General features: G+C 33.7%; 1 protein-coding gene across 5 annotated transcripts in view; it reads right to left on the bottom strand.

Moving 5' to 3' along the window:
- Positions 1 to 19,862, bottom strand: part of CNKSR2 (connector enhancer of kinase suppressor of Ras 2) — a 257,328-nt gene that overhangs the window by 187,105 nt on the left and 50,361 nt on the right. For all 5 annotated transcript variants that reach the window (XM_068533674.1, XM_068533669.1, XM_068533670.1 and 2 more), the window contains exons 2-3: positions 17,870 to 18,033; positions 9,433 to 9,635 (exon numbers count right to left, since the gene is read on the bottom strand). In XM_068533674.1, the coding sequence (XP_068389775.1) occupies positions 9,433 to 9,635; positions 17,870 to 18,033 (367 nt within the window). The remainder of the gene's footprint in view (positions 1 to 9,432; positions 9,636 to 17,869; positions 18,034 to 19,862) is intronic.

Here is a 19,862-nt window from a genome sequence, read left to right as displayed (position 1 = left end):
TTATTTGCTCCCTTTTGCTGCTTTGGGCTTATTTTCTACTTTCTTTTTTCTTTAATTTTATTTTTTTAAGAATACTTAGCATGAGATCTAACCTCTTAACAAAAATTTAACTGTAAAAGACAATACTATTAATTATAGGTACAGTGTTCTACAGCAGATCTCTAGAACTTTTTCATCTTGCTTAACTAAAACTTTACGCCCATGCTTGTTGATTAGCAATTATTTTTCTATTTGCTTGAGATGAGAGCTTAGATAATTGATTTGAGATCTTTCTTTTTTTCTGATATAAGCATTCAGTGCTTACAAATTTTCCTTTCAGAATTGCTTTAGCTGTGTGCCTCAAAAATTATGACTTGTTCTAATTTTCATTCTGTTCAATGTATTTCTTTTTATTTCCCTTGAGACTTCCTCTTTTATCCATGGATTAGTTAGAAGTGTGTTGTTTGATTTCTAGTTTGACTCCATTATGGTTAAAGAAGAGATTCTAACTGATTTAAATTATTTTAAATGTGTTGAAGTTTGTTTTATGATGCAGATATGGTGTACCTTCATGAATGTTCCATGGGCACTTGAAAAGAATTTGTATTCTACTGTTGTTGGATGAAATGCTCTCAAAATGTCAATTATATCTTGTTATCTGGTATTGTTCAGCTCTTCTAATCCTTACTTTCTGTTCTGAGAGAGGAGATGAGGTATCCAATTGTAATTGTGGATCTGTCTATTTCTTCTTTTAGTTCTGTCATTTTTTGCTTCAAGTACTTTGAAATTATTGTATGGTATACACATCTTAGCAGTTTCTGTTTCTTGTGTTTTGAATTGTCTATTTATAGGCTCATCTATTGCACTTTGGTGTTCTTTGTTTTTAATTTAAATGTAATATTCACATAGTACACATTAACCCTCTGCTTCTCATAACTGTTTGTTGCAAGTATTTTCCCCAGTTTGTCATCTGTCTTATACTTAGTCATGTTTTTCAATTTTATGTAGTCAAACAGCACATTTCTTTGCATTTTATTCCATATTTTAAAATACTTAATAATAAGTCTACATCTAGAAATCATTTTTTGTCTATATTTTCTCCAGTTTTCTTACAGATTTATTTTTCCCTCTTAAATAAATGATATGCCTAAAATTACTTTAGTGAACAGGTAGTGTTCTATCATTATTTATTCTCCAAAGGCTTAATCAAGTGCCCCAATTCCACTTATTAAATGACCCTTTCTTTTTCCAGGGGTTTGAACATATTGTTTTCTAAATGATTCTATATACCGCAGTCTATTATGTGCTGTCTTCCACTACTGTTTATTCCTATTCCGAAATGGTATATTTTTCAACATAGTTTACTAAAACAGAAGGAGTCATTAAGAATTCAAATAATGATAATTAGAACAAAATGTATGTAATTAATTAATCTGAAGTCATTGCACATCTATATCTAAATTTATTAAAACTCATTAAACTTAAAATGGATAAATCTTATAGAATGTAAATTAGGCCTCAATAAAACTATTTTTTAAAAGATGTTAAGATATAAGCACTTCTAGGAAAACATCATTTAAAAAAACCACCCCAAGACCATTTTTGCTGCATTGAAGCATAAAAATTGGTATTTTAATTAAGAATTCAAAAATGCTTCTGGCATGATTAGAAAGAGCTTGGGTTCCTAGTTTTCCAAAGGTCAAAGTCTGTTAATAAAATCTAAAAGCTTCATTCAAAAGTGACGAGATGAAGTACAGCACGACTTTCTCCATAAAATCTTAAAAAAAGACTCATTTGATCTTGAAAATGTACCAAAAGAAAAATCTATTTGATAACTGAATGCCTGTAGCAAACTGAATTCTAAGGCGTGTTTTCCACGTTCCTGAGCACTCATATTTCAAGTGGGACAAGCTTCTCGCTCAAGATTAAATGTCAAAATAAACTAGAAAAAAAATCTAAGATATACCTAGGAAAACATGCATTCTATCTTGTAGTGAACTCCCCTAAAGTTTTCATTTTAAAGGCAAATCACATACAACCACACTAAGAACCATTCTTAGCCAGCACATATTAATGTTTGGGATGATGATTTTGGCTATACACATACATAAATAAGAGAAGGCTGACAGGTTCCAATCTTTGTCAGTTACCAAAGATGAACACTCAGTCATGACTTAATGAGATAAAGAAATGGATCTCTATAGAATACCTGAACATGATCAACTTGAAAACAAAACAAAATTAAGAGAGGAATTTGTTCCTCAGTCTAAAGAAACCCCAAGTTAGAGCTCAGGCTACTTAGAAAAAAACACGTGGCTGACTCAAGGTAAAGAAAATAAAATTCATGGCAGGAAAACTTTTTGATGCCAGAAAGTTAAAAAAAAAAAAAGATAAAATCCTTGGCTCATTAATAAATGGCCATTACAGGAACCATCCTACTTAGATCTTAAAAGTTACACAACTATCCTCAAATCATCATATGGATAATAAAATGCTTATACTTCTTTCTAGTGCAAAAGTTATTGACCCTATAAAAAATTATTTGTTGTACATTCTTTTCAAACAAAAGCGTTTATGGAAAGGTTAATGGTTCAGAAATCCTAAACAAATTAGAAGCTAACAAGAAAAGCTAAGGAGTTAATTAGGAAATCTGGAAGGCCTTACTGTTTCTCAGGTTGGCACTGCTGAGCCTGAGGGGCATTCTATGAACAACAGCCTTGCTAACATCACTGCTCATTTCTGGAACAAGAGGTGCCAAATGGGAGCACTGAGCACACAAGAGGAAATAAGACCAAACAACAACGAGCCACAGCATTTGGTAGTGTTTGGGGTAGTTTTCTTTGTCTCTGTAATTTTTCCCTGGTATAGAAATAATTTTTGTCCTATAGTTTCATATCATGGAAGAAGAAATTAGTTCAACCACTTTCGTAGATAAAGCAAAAGATTTCAAAGAATACATTTTTTCCCTTAGCATCCTAACCCTTATGCCTTAAACATTAAAAAGGTTTTCAGTGATATAAAAAGATATCTCATTGATGCTTGCAAAACAGAATGATCTTAAAATGTATTTCAGAAACAATTAGAAATAGGTATTAATGCTAAAAATGAGAGAAAAGAATAAACTTTCATTTTAAATAGCAAAATAAACATTTTCTATATATAATACTTTTGAATATTTTTTAATGATGTTACTGTACAACATGGTACATACAGCGATCTGGAAACCTCCAAGTATAGATTGATTTGGCAAAGCCATATAAAACTGCAAGAAAGATGAGGTGTGAAAAACAGCAGGATGTAGGTTAAAAATAGACAAGTAAACCATGAATTGAAAATAAACAGTAAAGCTACCAACTGTGATTCACCTCTGAGGCTTTTCCTCTGGGAAAGTCTGTTGTTTCACTCAAGTCAATATTTAAAATAAGAAGAAAAAGGGGATTTCTGTTAGCCTTAGATTTTATTTTATTTAAGAAATGTAAGGAGCTAATTTTTGAAAATAAATGTTACTTAAATGGAAGCGCCACTGAAATTGCAGTTTTTGTGATTTGTAAACATTTTCCCTAGCACCCTAATGTTTTTGCCTTAAACATTCAAAAGGTTTTCAATGATATTAAGAGATATCTCATTGATGTCTCCAAAGTAGAATGAGAAATAAACTTTCTATAAAAAAATTCTACATAGCAATTTGAAGTATCAAGGCCAGAAAAAGAAAAGTGGTATTCTTGTTTAGCATTTGAGGAGAAACACCAAAGTACAAATAAATGTTTATATATGCCGCATTCCTAAGAATCGCTTCCTCAAAATCCTTAAGAACTCGTCCACATTCAAAAGGAGATGTAGTATGACAAAGGAACATGATAAAAGAGAAACAAGAAGGGCTTTGGAATCACAACAAAAATAGATTCAAATTATAATTTTCACACTAGTGAATAACTTCAGGCAAATTACTTCATGTTTCACATGTAAAATGGGGATAATGATACCTGCTTTGTGAGAATTCAATGAGCCAATACATGTAAAGCGTCTAGTTCAGTATGGAACTAAATTAAAGATTTTTTCTTATTCTTTCTTTTCCTTTCTCCCCCTTCAAGTGACATAAAATAAAAATTGCAATAAGCTCATCATATTGCTGTGCATGCAAGTTCTCCCCAAAATGTAAAAAAAATTTAATGCCAAGAAAGTCAGATTTTTAAAAAATTAAGCCAGTTGTTTGGCATCAAAATAACCATAGTTAACCGACAGAATTTTTCATTTTTCAACTGAAGAGTTATACTATATTGTACACTAAAGGAATAAACTAAGGTTAAAGATCCAATGCTTGGCAATATTCGATTGCAGTGACCATTTTAAACCCTCCATATTAAAGGCAATCTACCATGACAAATCAAGATATTAAAAATTTTTGGTCAATATAATTTCTATGGAACTTTTATAATTAAGTACTTAAGTTCTAAGTTCTTCAAAATAAAAATAAAAAAGACAAGATACATTCTTACCTTATATAAAGAAAGCACAAAAACAGATTAGTTTTGGTCTAGAACTTAATATTAACTAAATTTAGTCAGAGAAGAGGTAGGGAGTTAAATCATGATTCTACAAGTCGCCAACAAACTTTGTTAGTGTTTATTCTTTGAAATTATGCAAAGGGAAATAAGACGAATATATTCCTCATATGGCTTTGGTGAACAAGGTCAATGATTTATAGAATATTAGTGCTTAGAAGAGAACTTCAAATTCTGCAGGTCTTACCTCCTTATTCTAAAAAGAAAATAAAAACAGAGGTTAAGGTTCAAGGTTACCCAGGGCCAGAGGCAGAGCTGAAACTCAACTCTCTCTTACTTAGCCCTTTGTTCTTTTATACTATTTCACGATGCATTTCGGCAGGGATTCACAACAGCAGTCATGGAGAACACTGCTCTTTTGGCTTTTCTAGCATTGATTAATGTGTTTTGCTTCCTGTGTAGTTTGCAGAACACACTGAAACAAGAGGGCATATGGAATGTTGTCTTGTGCTCTTGCTGCTACCTAGAAAACAGTTTTTCTTTGAAAGGAATAAAAATATAACTTAAATTCACATCCACTAACAACAATCTCTTATAAAAGTCTGGGCTACTTGTCAGGAAAACAAACAGCGTAAACATTTCACTTGGCACAGTTATAGATAAAATCCTATTACATTTAAATTGATTTTGGGACCTTTTGAAATTTATATTAGCCAAGGAGCAGTTAAGATATTCATACAATCCATGGAAGAGAAGGAAGCAAAGTAAGTTCCCAGATATAGAAGTAGCCCTCATCATTTGCCTTTCCTCTTCTCCAACACCTCTAAAAGATGGAGTCTATGAAAAGTAGAAGTTAATATTATATAAAACTATCCTGAACTACAAACCATTTCACAGAAAAATTTCTTCAAAGAGGAGTTATCACTTACCTTTAACTCACAATCAACCCAAGAATTCCAGTTTTCATTAATTCTAAGTAAGAACACTAAACTGTTGTTGGTAAGATCACATATATCCTGATTCCCTAATTTACCGTACACTTTCAGTCTTACCCTGCCTAACCTGTCAGCAGCATTTGACTCTACTGACCACTTCCTTTTTTTCCCTAAAACTCCTTATTCCCACCTTAAACGTTCTCACCACATACACAAAAAAGGTAATTATGCAAGGTGATAGATTATATTAACTAATCTTATCATGGTAATCATTTTGCAATGTATATGTGTATCAAATCATCACGTTGTACACCTTAAACTTACACAATGTTATAGATCGCTCATATCTCAATAAAGTTGGAAAAAAAAAATAATACTAAAATATCAACACTCCCTCCACCCCCCACCAAAAAACTCTTTACTCCCTTTGCTACCGTGACACCACTCTCAACTAATTCTATCCTATGGAGTCTCTGGTTATGTCTTATTTTTTTCCATAAGCTGAACTTCTAATCATCCTTCGGTTCGTGGTGGTCTGCAGAGGTCATTCCTTTTCTCAGTTCTCTTCATTCACTCAAAAAAATTTATTGAGCACCCACTACAGGACAGGAACTCTTCTAGATAATTGTGATAGCAGTGAACAAAGCAGATGAAAATCCCTGCTCTCCAGAAGCATACATTATATATAGAGCAGTCAGACAAAAACAATAATAACACATAAGTAAATTACATACTGTGTTAGAAGGGCTTGTGTTATGGAAAACAAATAGAGCAGGATAAGAGGAATCCATTCTAAAAATCTCCTTACACCACCATATTAATGTATTCAGGACTTTAACTACCACCTATATTTTAACTATTCCCAAATCTCTATCCACCGTATATCTTTTCTGAGCAGCAATACTCTAAAGACCTTTTCACAATCTATCATGGCCAACACTCAACACTTGTCCTCCACCATAACCCATTCCTCCTGTTTTGATAATGGCAACACCATCCATTGGGTCAGCCAAGTCAGATACCTCTTATTCACCCTAGGTGTCTCCTTTTTCTTTAGTCTCTCTGTCTAACAGTCTTCTATCTTCACTGCTGTTTCTCTAATTAAAGATCTCAGTAAATAGCAATGGAGAGAATCAACTCTGTAGTCAGGTGCCTGGAATGAATCCTGGCACCACCACTTACTTCCTATTTGGTTTTGAACTTAACTTCTGCCTCTGTATGTGCTAGTTTTCCTATCTGTAAAATGAAGACAACTCTCCTAGGTTTGCTTTGAGTGTGGCTGGTAGCATCAGAATCACCAATAGTAGCAGCAGCATGATAACAGTTGGCACTCCATACTGGCAGGTTCCCTATCCATGGGTTCAACCAACCTCGAATCGAAATATTTGAAAAAAAATTCCAGAGAGTTCAAAAAAGCAAAATTTGTATTTGTTGTACAAGGCAATTATTTACATAGCATTTACACTGTATTAGGTATTATAAGTAATCTACAGATGATTTAAAATATAAAGGAGGATGTGCATAGGTTACATGCAAATACTAAGTCATTTTATATAAGGGACTTGAGAATCCTCGGGTTTTGGTATCTGAGGGGGTCCTGGGCAGGTAACAAGGGACAAATATTCCTGAAACAACCTCTTAACTGGTTTCCCTTCTTCCAGCCTTATTCTTTCCCTAATCTTTCCCAACATTATAGCCCAAGTAATCTTCAAAATTCAAAGGTCTGAACACAACAGTGACCCTAAACAGCTCCCCATTGCCTTCAGCATGAAGTCCAAATGCCTTAAAATGACAAAGAATTCTTTTTCTCCTTCTTCTTTCCTTTTTAAAACTAAAGCTGCTAAAGCATAATCATTATAGACAAGCCAGCCTGGAGCTGAACTTTCCTGAGCAAAATCTTCAAAATATAAACTTCAGTTTCTTTTTTAAATTTACAGTCTCAGCAGAAGATTTTAAAGTTATCACAAAGTTGTTTCTTTTCCTTCTAAGTATACATTTTATTTTTATGATCAAAATGTTAAATGGCCTTTGATTTAATGATCACCATAGGTAGTATGATATAACACAAAATAAGCATTGTGAGAACCTTTGCAGTAATGGAAGCCAAACAGATGATTTAAATTATTTCCTTCAGACTTTTTGTCACATTTTCGCTTTCTATGAAACAAACACAAAACAGCATTGATTGACTTCGTGGATTACTATGTATGTCTGTGTACACTCATGTATGTTTGTAGATGAATTGGCATTTACTAAGGACATCTTATTAGATGATAAAAATAATGCCACCATAAAAAACTATATAATACAATAAAATCTCAGAAACTACTATATAGTGTTCTAGAAGCCATTATGTGATTTTATAAACAACCATACCTGCCATTAAGAAGTAAAAACATTCTCTAATCATTCTATTTACTTATTTAACAAGTACTAGTGTAAAAAGAAAATAATGAAATTTACCAAATATAAATATCAAGGCTGAGCTAATTTACAATTATAGGACAGGTGATAGTTATAAGAAGATATAACTAAAATCAAATATATTTTCTATAAGTTTCCTGATTACTGAGAAGCCTCCTGAAACAAGTATATTACGTTACTTAAGGATAAGCCATATTTTAAATATATTTACTTATTGACCATTATACAACTTGTAGAATTTACATGTTTAAACGGCAATTACTTCATACAATGGATAAATGTGGTTTAAACAATTATGAGAATTTTCATGATGTCATAATATAAGAGAACTATGCTGTCCACCAATTAATTATCAAAAAGCTAATAATTATAGCTTAGTGTTCAGATTTGGATTTAGTATTGTCATGTTATATGTTATTAGTAATATATATAAATTTAGACAATATAGAATTAAGTAAAATTACCTTAACTTTTACCTTAGACATACAAATACTTTGTTTTTAATATAAAGTCTCATATTTTTAAAAAGCCAAAATATAATACAGTTGAACTTCAGACAAAGAGAGGGTTACGGGTGCCAACCCCACACAGTCGAAAAGTCATGTGTAACTTTATAGTTAGCCCTCCATATCCACAGATTCAACCAATGGATGATTATGTTCATATAGTAATGTAGTGAGTATTTATTGAAAAAACTCTGTATATAAGCGGACCCATGCAGTTCAAACCCATGTTGTTCAAGGGTCACTGTGTATATATGTGCATATATATGTATATGTATGTAATCCTACTGACATTTATTCAAGAAAGAATTCTAGTAAAATTGTACATATCAGAATTTCTTATAAGAGACAAAATGTTTTTTAAGATTTGATTATTTAACCATCATAACACGGTACATGTCCCCTACAAAACAATTTTCAAAAATGAAAGAGCTTATTTAGTTTTTTTTAAATAGTTGTAATGTTTTACCATTAAAATGTTTAATCACATATACAATTTTAATCTAACTTTTTTCATTTTATATTATGAAAACTTTTATGTTATTTTATGTGTTCTAAGACAAATGAAACTTAACTAAATTAGCAAAAAAAGGACCAAAATTGTGTTTATAATATCCAAAACTGACTGTACAATGTGAATAATAATAAAGAATGAATAAAGCAAAGGTAATGAGACATACAATGCATGCTATGAAAGCGTCAGTGTCTAATTACCCATTTAAAACAATAAATAGAATACTGATGGTCACTTCCTTAAATATGACCAATGAATGAAAAGAATACAGAAAATCAGGAGACAAGGCAGTATTATAAATCTTGTTATGACAGCCAAAAATGATTTTCCTTATAGAGCAGCAAATGTATTTTGAAACTGTCAGGGACTAATTATTGATTAGCTACTTGGATATAAAATTTTGCAAGCAGTTAGTATCTCTTTGATGATATGCTTATATTGTGGTAAATCATAATTAGGCATTTGTTAATATTCCTCATACTTATCTAATCCTTTCACAAGAAAAAAATGAAATAACACTATATTCACACTGATGCCTGAGGAGGATAACTTATGAAACATGTGAAAGATTTTACCTGTCCAACCAGGCAAGCAGACTCTTGGCTGCTCCAATCAGATCCACAACCGAAGTCAGAAAATCATTTGGCAGTTTTCGGCTGGTTCTCCCATCATAATGGCCACTCCTTCTCCTCCCTGTTATAAAATTCTGTAGATTTTTGGCAGATGCATTCAACTTGTGAGAAAGGGTTTTTAGATTTTCTGTTTCCAAGCCATAATTCTGAATTAGAAAAAGACAGAGAATATACTTAAAGTCAGTATTTTATTCATTCGTTGAAACATTTACTGAGTACTTTACTATATGTATAGACAGTGGAACAAGTATTAAGAGTTACACATAAATAAGATAGGATTCCTGGCCTAGCAGAACCCATAGTCAAATGAGGATTTGGGGAAACGTCAGATAAACAAATTATAAGAAAATGTGTAAGTACTAATATGAACATGGAAAGATGAGGGCATTATATCTTGGAATTATGCCACCCAAGACAGAAAGATTATAAGGACTCATAAGCAGTTTCTTTTTTAACCCAAACCTAAGTTCATTTACTTGTGAAATTCATTATTATCAACAATTATTTTTGAGTATCTATTCTATTAGCATATGCATAGTCATGAATGTAGGCACTAGGAAAAATTCTGCTTCCCCAAAATGAGAAAGTAAGTACAATCCAACAATAAAATGAAATAGCAAAAAATAAATCATATACAATATAACTTTTCTTCTGTGTCCTCTTCATAATGACTCACATAAGAAGTTTCTTTTATTATATGGTATACCAGGAAAACCTCTGCATCCTCAGGGAAACCAATACGCTTTCTCCTTTTTATAATACAAATTATAAAACTAAACTTATTTATAATTTTGTCATGGTTGCATTAGCTCACAGTCAAATATGAAGCACATCTAAAGAAATCATAATGACTTTTTGGTAAGTATAATTGTTCTTCTTTTCCTTGGTCTCACTTTTCAATTTCTATTAATATATATTATTTCACCCTAAATGTTTTATCTATAAATTATTGCAAAAAGGATTTATATGAATAAATACAAATAAGCTTTTTTTTACCATATTCAATAGGAAAATATTGTCGGATCCCCTCAAATAAACTTTAGGGAAAGATTTCACAAGTCACAATTAATTTTAAAACAGATAATTGTGAGTTGTTAACCTGATCAGAGAATGACCTTGATCAAACTACTTAGCAGCATGTACGTTACTGTCATGTGTAAAATTAAAAGTATTATTAACTTACAGAAAATCATAAAACCCAAAGAATGTTAGGTAGCGTCTGAGGCCCAAATAAATTCTAAGTTTGATTTATCCCCTCCTTTTACAGTTAAGTAAAGTGAGACACAGGGAGATTTTCTGATTTGCTTAGAGCTCAGAGCTTAGAGTAGACAGAAATCAGAATGGGACTACAAGTCCCCAGGCCACCTGTGAGGGAATACCTCTACCCCCACTCCTTAGCACCAATAATCTATTCCTGTTCAAGCAGGGTAGTAGAAACAAGTGAAACAAAATGGAAGAAAATACTGGGGGAAATGAAAAAGGGAAGAAAATGGCACAATGAATTTAGCTATATTATCAAGTCAACAATCACTGGGTAGCTAGTTTATATGAAATTTAGGTTTATTTTTTCTATTTAAGAAAAGAAATAACTTAGAGGAGAAAAAAGGAGGGCGTAGAGGAGGATTTGAATGCATAAACATTAATAGCAAGTTATGTATGTTACCACTAAAGATTTAATAGTGATAAAAATCTGATTGTTCTTTGCTGAGAATTTACATTTTTACTAAAAGAACACTGTTTTGGAGCCATGGATTTGTTTTTTAAAAAACATAGTATATTATATATTCACCGCTAAATTTGAATTGCAATAGTCTCTCAAGTTAAAAGGTTTGGTTTACACAAATAAAACAACATTCTATTCAAATTCTATTGCATCTGAGCATGGATTATTTGTGAAACATTTGGGAGATTTTATCCAGCATGTATCCTCTTATAAGAGATATTCTCTAATGACTAGATAATGACTAGAGAACTTATAATTATATCAGCTAAACTGAAAATGATACTTCTGAAGTACTTGAAAGTATTTTCAGAAGTTTTTCCCTGTGTTAAAGCATTTTCCCTTAAGTACAACAGTGTTTGCCTTTTCATTTTCGTGTATTAATGATTTTAATGAGAAAATATTTGTTTACAAACAAATTATAAAAATTTCTCAGAGAAACTCAAATTTAAATAGTTTATTAGTGAGGAACCTAATCAATCAACCTGGTAACATAACTTGAACTCTGTAGCCATTAGCCCCGACAAAAGAGTCATTTAAATTATCTCTTCCTATATTACCATCTCAAATATTTTATTAGAAAAGGTAAAAATGATTTTAGAAGAATACAGATCTTCTCATAAATAAAAATCTGAAGGCAAAGTAAAAATACTTTGAAGATTCCAAAATTTAAGATAGCATTACATTAAAAAAAAATACAACTCAAGAATTAGAGAATAGAAAAATCTCTGGACAAAACCTGGTAAGATACCCTGAGGTCTCCTAACTTGGAAGCCTACTAAAGAATTATCCTATATGGAGGAATTTCAGGTAAAAAATACAGGCCACAGAGGAATCCAGTAGCGAGAAGAGACAAAAAATGCGTAGTAGAGGATGGAGAAGGAAGTTCTTAAAACTTATTCTAGTTAACAAATATAACTAGTTAAATCAATAATTCAAAAGCATTTAAAAATTCTAGAAGAGTACAAAAGTAGGTTAGAAGCTTCTCTGTATATAACAGTGTCTGTGTGATACTATTTGAACAAAAGAGATGGGTTAGTCGATCTCTCAAGTTAATTTTCATCATCACAGTTCTCAGTTCTAAGTAGCTCAAAATCAATTACTGACAACAGAGATATCTTTTTGCTTTTTCCTTCATGAAAGTGGACGGTTTGTTGTGACTCACTAAGTCACCGGTAAATCACACTCCCCTGCCTACCATGTAAAGAAGCAACAAGTATATGAAGCGCCCCTTTGCTTTTGGCCAAAGGTATGCAGATGAGAAGTATTGTCTCAATTTTTTAAAAATGCAGGTTTATTCACTACAGACTTGCTTTTTACTGGATATGCATGGGACAACTAGGCATTACTATTGGTATAGAAAGGACTACATCAAGTAAACAAAAGCTTGGACATGAAATGTACTTAGCGATTTTCTTTATCCTATATGTTACCTACGTGGCCAGTAACATTCATGCCAGGAACCAGGTGTGACTCCACACTGATTCAACATAGGCAGTCTAATCGTAAGGAACTGGTGCTAAGTTTCTACTGTTCTTCTCTCAGTTATACGCATGCAAAAGCACATGAAAGAAATAAACAACATTTTAGAAAATCGAGTTGGTTATACCCTCACTAGTGGCAAATTCTCACTAAACACTTAACTGGAAATATTGGCACCATGTATTTTACAATGTCAATGCTATTTTATTCAGAGCTCTTAATTTGAATGCATCATGCAGCAGGTGTTTAGGTTTTATAATACTTTGCTTTGTAAATATGTGTGAGTCCTAAAAAGATTGCTTTAATGAATTTTTTTTAGAAATGAATTATTTTAAGATGAATGAACCAAGCAATTATGTTGCAAAGAAACAAATCCTAGCAACGGCAGGCATCAAATTTTTCCTGCAAAATACCTATTACATGAAAAGTATATGAAGAATGAAATGAAAACTGTTCTTATCCTGTCATAAATGATTCACTTGTACTTCTCAATAAAAGGTGCATTGTCAAAACATAAATTAAGGGGTATACATTAAACTATATGTATTTTATTTATGCTTTACTATTTTAGTTAATACAAGGTGCTCTCTATTGAAGCACACCAAATGATAGCATAACAGCTTGAAAGAGTTAATATAACTCCAAATCATGAAAAGCTTATTTCTTTCTCGGATAATATGGTACAAACAGTATAGTTGGTGCTTAATAAATATATGTTGCATGAATGAACAAGTTACTAAATAAACCTTTGATTTTCAACAGCTGCCATAACATTTATTCCCCATCAGGACTAATTTCAAGACAAGGCAGATGAAAATATTCCATTGCTCAAAAAAAACAAAGGAATTTGGTAATTTTTCTGTGTCTTCCTTATTTTAGGAACAGAAACTTCAGAGTCTGAGGCTGTGTCGGCAAGAGAAAAAAATTACAGTTCTCTGGAGAAAGGCAGAGAACTTTATTCAGTAAGATAACATTAATTTAATATCCTCTATTTGCTAATCACTAGGCAGAAAGCATATCAAGGACCAAAAAACCTAAGCAAAGAATTATAATGTGATACAAAGTGTAAGCTGACGTTCTTCCCATCACTTCCCACTCTGCAGCAGCTAAATCAAAATTCTTATTTTTCTCTGATCACGGCATACTCTTTCACAATTCTGTCTTTACACATATTTTTTCTGCCTAGATAACTTTTCTCCAACTTTTTTATCTGGCAAACATCTACGCATCCTGCAAGTCCCAATGCAAATCCCATTTACACTTCCTGGATCCCTCAGTAGTGTTCATCATCTCCTTCTGCACTCCCCTGGGATTTTTTTAAAAATCTATATTATCTTTTAATGACTGTCTTTACTGGACTGTATGCATTTTTTTTAAAGGTGTAAGTTTAATTATTAGATAACACTTTAAAATCAATGAGAGTTTTCTCAGTTTCTGATCAGAAATTTTCACAATTAACATCAGTGTTTTAAAATATGGAGTATTAAAGACAGAGTATAATATCTACAGTTAATTTTCACTCAAACTCTTTCTATATAGACAGGTAGAGTAAAAATATATAACAGACACTCATCCATTAATCTTTAATGTGGAATAAGTTTATCTGTTTGGCAAAAATAATTGTCTCCTTTTCCCTTACCAGTCCATCCATATCCTTCCTAAAGCATGTATTAGATGGTTCATGAGTAATGAAATAAAAAATAGTCTCTAAAATGGACTGTATACATCTTAAGAGCACAGACTGTGCCTTTTTAATCTTTGTATTCCCTGTGGTAGCACTGTATGAGCATGAATATATAAGTTAAAAGAAGAAATAAATACAGTAGATGTAGGAAAAAGTAGAAGAGTCAGTAGAGACATTACAGTTTTGAAGAGACAAAACATAGTTCCCCATTGCCAACAGCACAACTCCTGATGCAATCAACTCAGCTTGCTGAAGAGGGATGTCACCTCCTGATTTTATAATGGCATGTAGAAGTAAATCAGAATTCACTGCTCGGAAATTTGCTTTATATTCACTGGAAAACATCTGGTGCATAAACTGTAAGATATGTGCACTTTTAACATGTTGATGTATAGCCATTAGGAAGCAGTGAAAAGGAAGTTTAATATTTGACCTCCTTGGGGAATAAACATAGAAAGAATGAATTTAATGTTTTGATTTATTTTTTTCCCAAGAAAATGATGCAACACTATGGTGCTTAAACCCAGAACTGCATGGCAGTGGTCTGTATCTCTGATACCATCCTTTTAAGTAAGTCTAGGTCAGCAGAGCTTATCCCAGGCCAAACTCCAAAGCCTACAGGTCTAGACTATCTGTAGGTAGTACCGTAATCACCAATCTTATTTCCTTCTTCAAAGCGGCAGAGTGGAGCTCAGCATGTGAGTGGTTCATCTAAGAGAAGCCCTGCTTATGACACATACACTCTAGACTTCAAGCTGTGACACACTCAACTTTACTATTACAGAAGATGTGGCAAATAGGGGACTGCTAGGTCAGATACCCATCTCCAAGCCACTTATATTGTACCTTCATAGCCATTCTGACTCAGATTTGGAGACCAGTATGCAAAAGCACTGTGGACTCTTACCTTACCCTGAGTACTAGCTTTTATTTCAGGCATGATTTCTGCAATCTGATCCAGATAAGGGAGAGTGCAAGTGCATGCTCTGGTCTGAATTAATTTCTCTTATCTCAGGAATAAGGAAACAAGAAGGTCCCCAAATTATCATGTGAAAAATATGTCAAGTCTCTTTCATCACCACTTTCAAAAAATGTTTATTCAGCATCTACTATTGCCAGGCGTTTGTGCTACACACTAGGTGTTCAATAAGCAATGTCACTTTTCCCACATAGCTTGTAGTCTAGCAGAAGAAACAGACATTAAACTAATAAATACACACATAAGTATATAATTACGAAATGAGATGAGGGTTAAGAAAGAGAGGAACAGTGGGGGGGGGGGCAATTTTAGACCAGGCCAGGGTGAGGGAGTGATCAGGGAATATCTCTGAGGAAAGGACAATTAAGGTAAGACTGAAATGTGTAAGTGGGAGGTACTATTCAACCAATCTGGTTTCAGATTCTTTAAAAACTATTTTCAATCAGGTCTTTTTCCCTTGCTTATTCTATTGGCTTTTAGTGAAATTTGATGACATTATTGGTGTTCCTTAATGAAAATAACAGTTCCCATTGCTTTTGTGACAACTCTTTCATAGTTGTCTTCACGCTTCTCTGACTACTCCATAAATCTCCTCTGCAGGCTACCCTTCTTCCTTCCCAGCTGGAGTGTCAAGTTGTGTCCTTTGTTCTTTATATTCTACAGGCCCTTCCTGGGTGATCTATCTATGGAGTCAATCCCTATATACTTGAGACTCCCAAATCTCTATCTTCAGCCACTTCTCAGCTTTAAATTCATAAATTCAATTGTCTGATGAGTATTTCTTTCTGGATAACCCAGAGATGCCTCAAATTCAACAAATCCAAAACTCAGTTTATATTCCCACCTAAATTTATTCTTGCTGCTATTGCCTATCTTCATTATTGGAAGATCTTCTACTCTATCTCTGCAGCTAATAAGATGGAATCTTCCTCAACTTCCTTTATCTCACTCACCACTCCTAGTCACCAGATCTTCTCTATTCCTGTTGCACATCCTTAGTTTGAGCCCTAATCATAGCCTAAGTAGATTATTTTAAACATCTCCTAATTGTTCCCCTGTCTTCACTCTATGCCCAGTCCACTCCACCCTTTTCACTACGATCAGTTACCTTTTTAAAGCAAGTATTTGATCATTCTTGCATAGTCCTCCAGTGCCCAGATGAAGAAGTACTAATCTCTTATCAGGATATTAAGGTACTTTACAGTCTGGCCCTATTCTATCTTTAAAGCCTAATTTTAGGCCACTATTTCCCACTTATTTTTGGTGGGAAAATAGCTTATCATTTTTCATACACACCAGGCATGCTCCTTATTCTGTGTGCCTGTGTATGTGCTGTTTTATCTACCTGGAAATTCCTTCCCTCTGTCCCTCCACCTCTTAGGACACATGCTCGTCCTCCACTAGGCTGTTAAAGATCACCTCTTTTGCAGTATGAACCCATTTATCTTAGTCAAAACTTCTGTGCCCCTAATACTCAGCTCATACTTTTATTTTAGTAATTATACTATAATATTGTGATTATTTATATGTCACTCTCCCCCCACTAGGCTTTTCAAGATGGCAGGAACTAGATCTTACATCTGACACACACAGTGCTGACTGTACTGATTCTTGAATTACGTTTAATTATCTACACATTTATTATTAATTATCATCATCTTAATAATAGTGACTACTTAGTGAATGCCTACTGTGTGCCAGGCACAGAATTGGGTGCTATTCAAACACTATCTCCTTTGCTTTTCACACCAATACCAAGAGGTAGTTGATATTATCTCTATTTTTTAAAAAAGAACTAAGGCTGTGGTGAAATGACTTGCCCACAAATGTCAGTCATTGACTGAGTCAAATTTCAATCCCATATTATTATAAGACTCATGTTCTTTTTCACTGTAGCTCTAGCCCCAGGCATATGTTAGTGTCATCTTACCTAACATGGGAAAAAAAAGTCTATGTTCCTCTCAGAATATCTAATGTACTATCAGAATCTTGCAGGATTCTTTTCACATTGATTTCTCTTGTCTGACTAGGCACTGCTCTTTTAACACACAAAAGTAGACATATAATGTACAATATTCAATTTTCATTGATGTATACACAAGGAACACTAAAATAATTTAATTATGTTAAGGATGGTTTTTCTAAAATAGGATTACTTAATATTTGGGATACTAAAGCAAAACTTTTAGAAGGAAATGAACTTTATAACTGATTGTACGCAATCGTACATCCCAAATGCTTCTGTGAAAACTCCCTTGGTGAGCTCTTAGTTTTTCAAGTAGCTAAATAAAATGTCACCAATTGAGTTAATAAGCCCCTTTAATTTGTAATTTGGTACTGCATAGTACATCAAATTCAATGAAGGAGGAAAATATCACCACAACCAGTTGGCTGATAATTAGGGGATTTTTTTTTTTCTGCTTGAAGGAGAAGAGACAAAAAAATTTTAAGGAAAAAATTTTTAAAGGAAAAAAAAGCAAAGTTTCCCTTCCCACCAGTTTTATGATGTCCTTACCAGTGCACACAGAAGGTCAACCGCTTCCAAGATCAGTTCCTGATGGCCGATGCGGCTGACCCCCAGATCCTCTAGCTCTTGATGTGTAATGCGCAGCAGCTGGTCTCCACTGATCTTCTCCCTCTCAAAGTTCTTAATATACTGCTGCAAACAGTCATCAAGACCTGCAAAAGAAAAATACGGAAGACCAGAATGAAAAAAAAAAGACAGTTGAACCAAACAAATTTTTAAAAATAATAAAACAAGCACTAACTCCTACCCAGTCACAAGTTAAGTCCATTTCAGCTCTGGACTAGTTCAATCATCCACCTTTCCTCAACCTATATATGGGCTTCACTGGGGAAAAAAAAAATCACTTCCTCATATCCCAGCTGTTAGGTTCCTATTTGAATTTTCCTCAGCAACTACTGGAAGTCTTCACCTCTCTTCTCAGCAGTTCTCTTTGTTGCCTGTTTCTCAAAATGTGCTAATGCGCAGGTTCCCCTATTTCCAAATTTATCTGCACCACACTCCTCCTTTCTTCTTTCAGAGGGAGAGGTATCTTTCTTTCTATACAAGGCTAATCAATCTTCCTCTGCTCTGGAATCTTCTGCCACCTTAACACTACTTCAACAATTAAAAAATTAAATGCTCTATTTCAACCATTTCTTTTTTATTGACTCCTATGTTCAAACCTCTGCCATCTTAAAAAATAAAATAAAACAAAACAAAAACCTTTCCTTGATTTCCTTGATCCTGTGTTCGCCACCAGTCTGTTACTCCCTTCAGAGCCAAACCCCTTACACCTTTATTTTCTCACCTATAATGCAATCCTTAATCCACCATCATTTGGAATTTACCCAGATCCAAAAATGGAAATCCACAGTGGATATGTTTTTCAAGATTACTCAGGGCACTTCATAAGTGATTGGCCAGGCTACAGATTGGGTGGCTTCAATCACCTATGAAATGACCTGATATAAATGATGAACAGGACTAACAAGATTACTTCTCTCCAGATTTTTAAGTAAGGAATACCAAGACAATGAGGCAATCACAAAATCTAAAAGGTCTTGATTATATGTCAAGGAGGGAGACGAAAGGCCATAATGGGCAACGACCCAGATGAAATTATGACAGAGCAGAAATTATAAGCAAGTAGAGAAAGCAGAGACGAGGTTACAACAATTGTGCAAAGGGAAGCAAAGTCCCATAACAGAAATTATGTAGCCATTGAGAGAAGAAAAGAGACACTCCTAAAAGACACCTGGTTCCTGATAGGATAGTTTAGTACCAGGCCACACATGTCCTTATTGTCTTTTCAAACTTTCTTGAAGTAACTTGAGTTACCCTGCAGTCTCTCTATACTACCTTTCTTTCACCTTCCATTGGTATATGCACATCACTCTTTCCTGGTTCTCTCTGTCCATTCGTTCTCCGTACCCTTTCAGGATGTTTTCTCCAACTGTCCTAAAATATTGTTGCTCTCCACTCCAGGGACCCATTCCTGGCCCCCTTACCTCTCCTCTTTACATTCTAACTGAACAATCTCATCCATGCCCATGTCTTCAACTGTGATCTAATACCTCATACTTTCATTTCAGATCTCTCTCATGAATGCCAGACCTACAAATTGACACATCGTAACATGTCCACAACACAACTCATTTTCCCCTCCAGAGGAGTCTCTGCTGCATTCACCGTCTCAATGAATGGCACCACCATCTATCCCAGTATAAAGACTAAATGCATGGGAACCATTTTAGATTTATCTATCTTCCTTATATCCCTGCATCCAACCAATCTCCATGTCTGAACAATTGGTCCTCCGAAACATCGTTTATATATATATATCCTTTCCTCTCGTTCTCCCCTGCCATCTTTCTAAATCAGGCCACAAACAGTGGGCCTAAAACAGTTTTACAGTTTTCCTGCTGCTAGTCATTATCCTCTCCATCTTCCCCAACATAAAAATTCCGATATCATTCTCTATCTCAAAAATGTTCACACAGCA

The sequence above is a fragment of the Eschrichtius robustus genome, chromosome X (assembly GCF_028021215.1).
Source record: "Eschrichtius robustus isolate mEscRob2 chromosome X, mEscRob2.pri, whole genome shotgun sequence".
NCBI classification, from domain to species: Eukaryota; Metazoa; Chordata; class Mammalia; order Artiodactyla; family Eschrichtiidae; genus Eschrichtius; species Eschrichtius robustus.
This window is presented reverse-complemented; position numbering and strand designations above follow the sequence as displayed.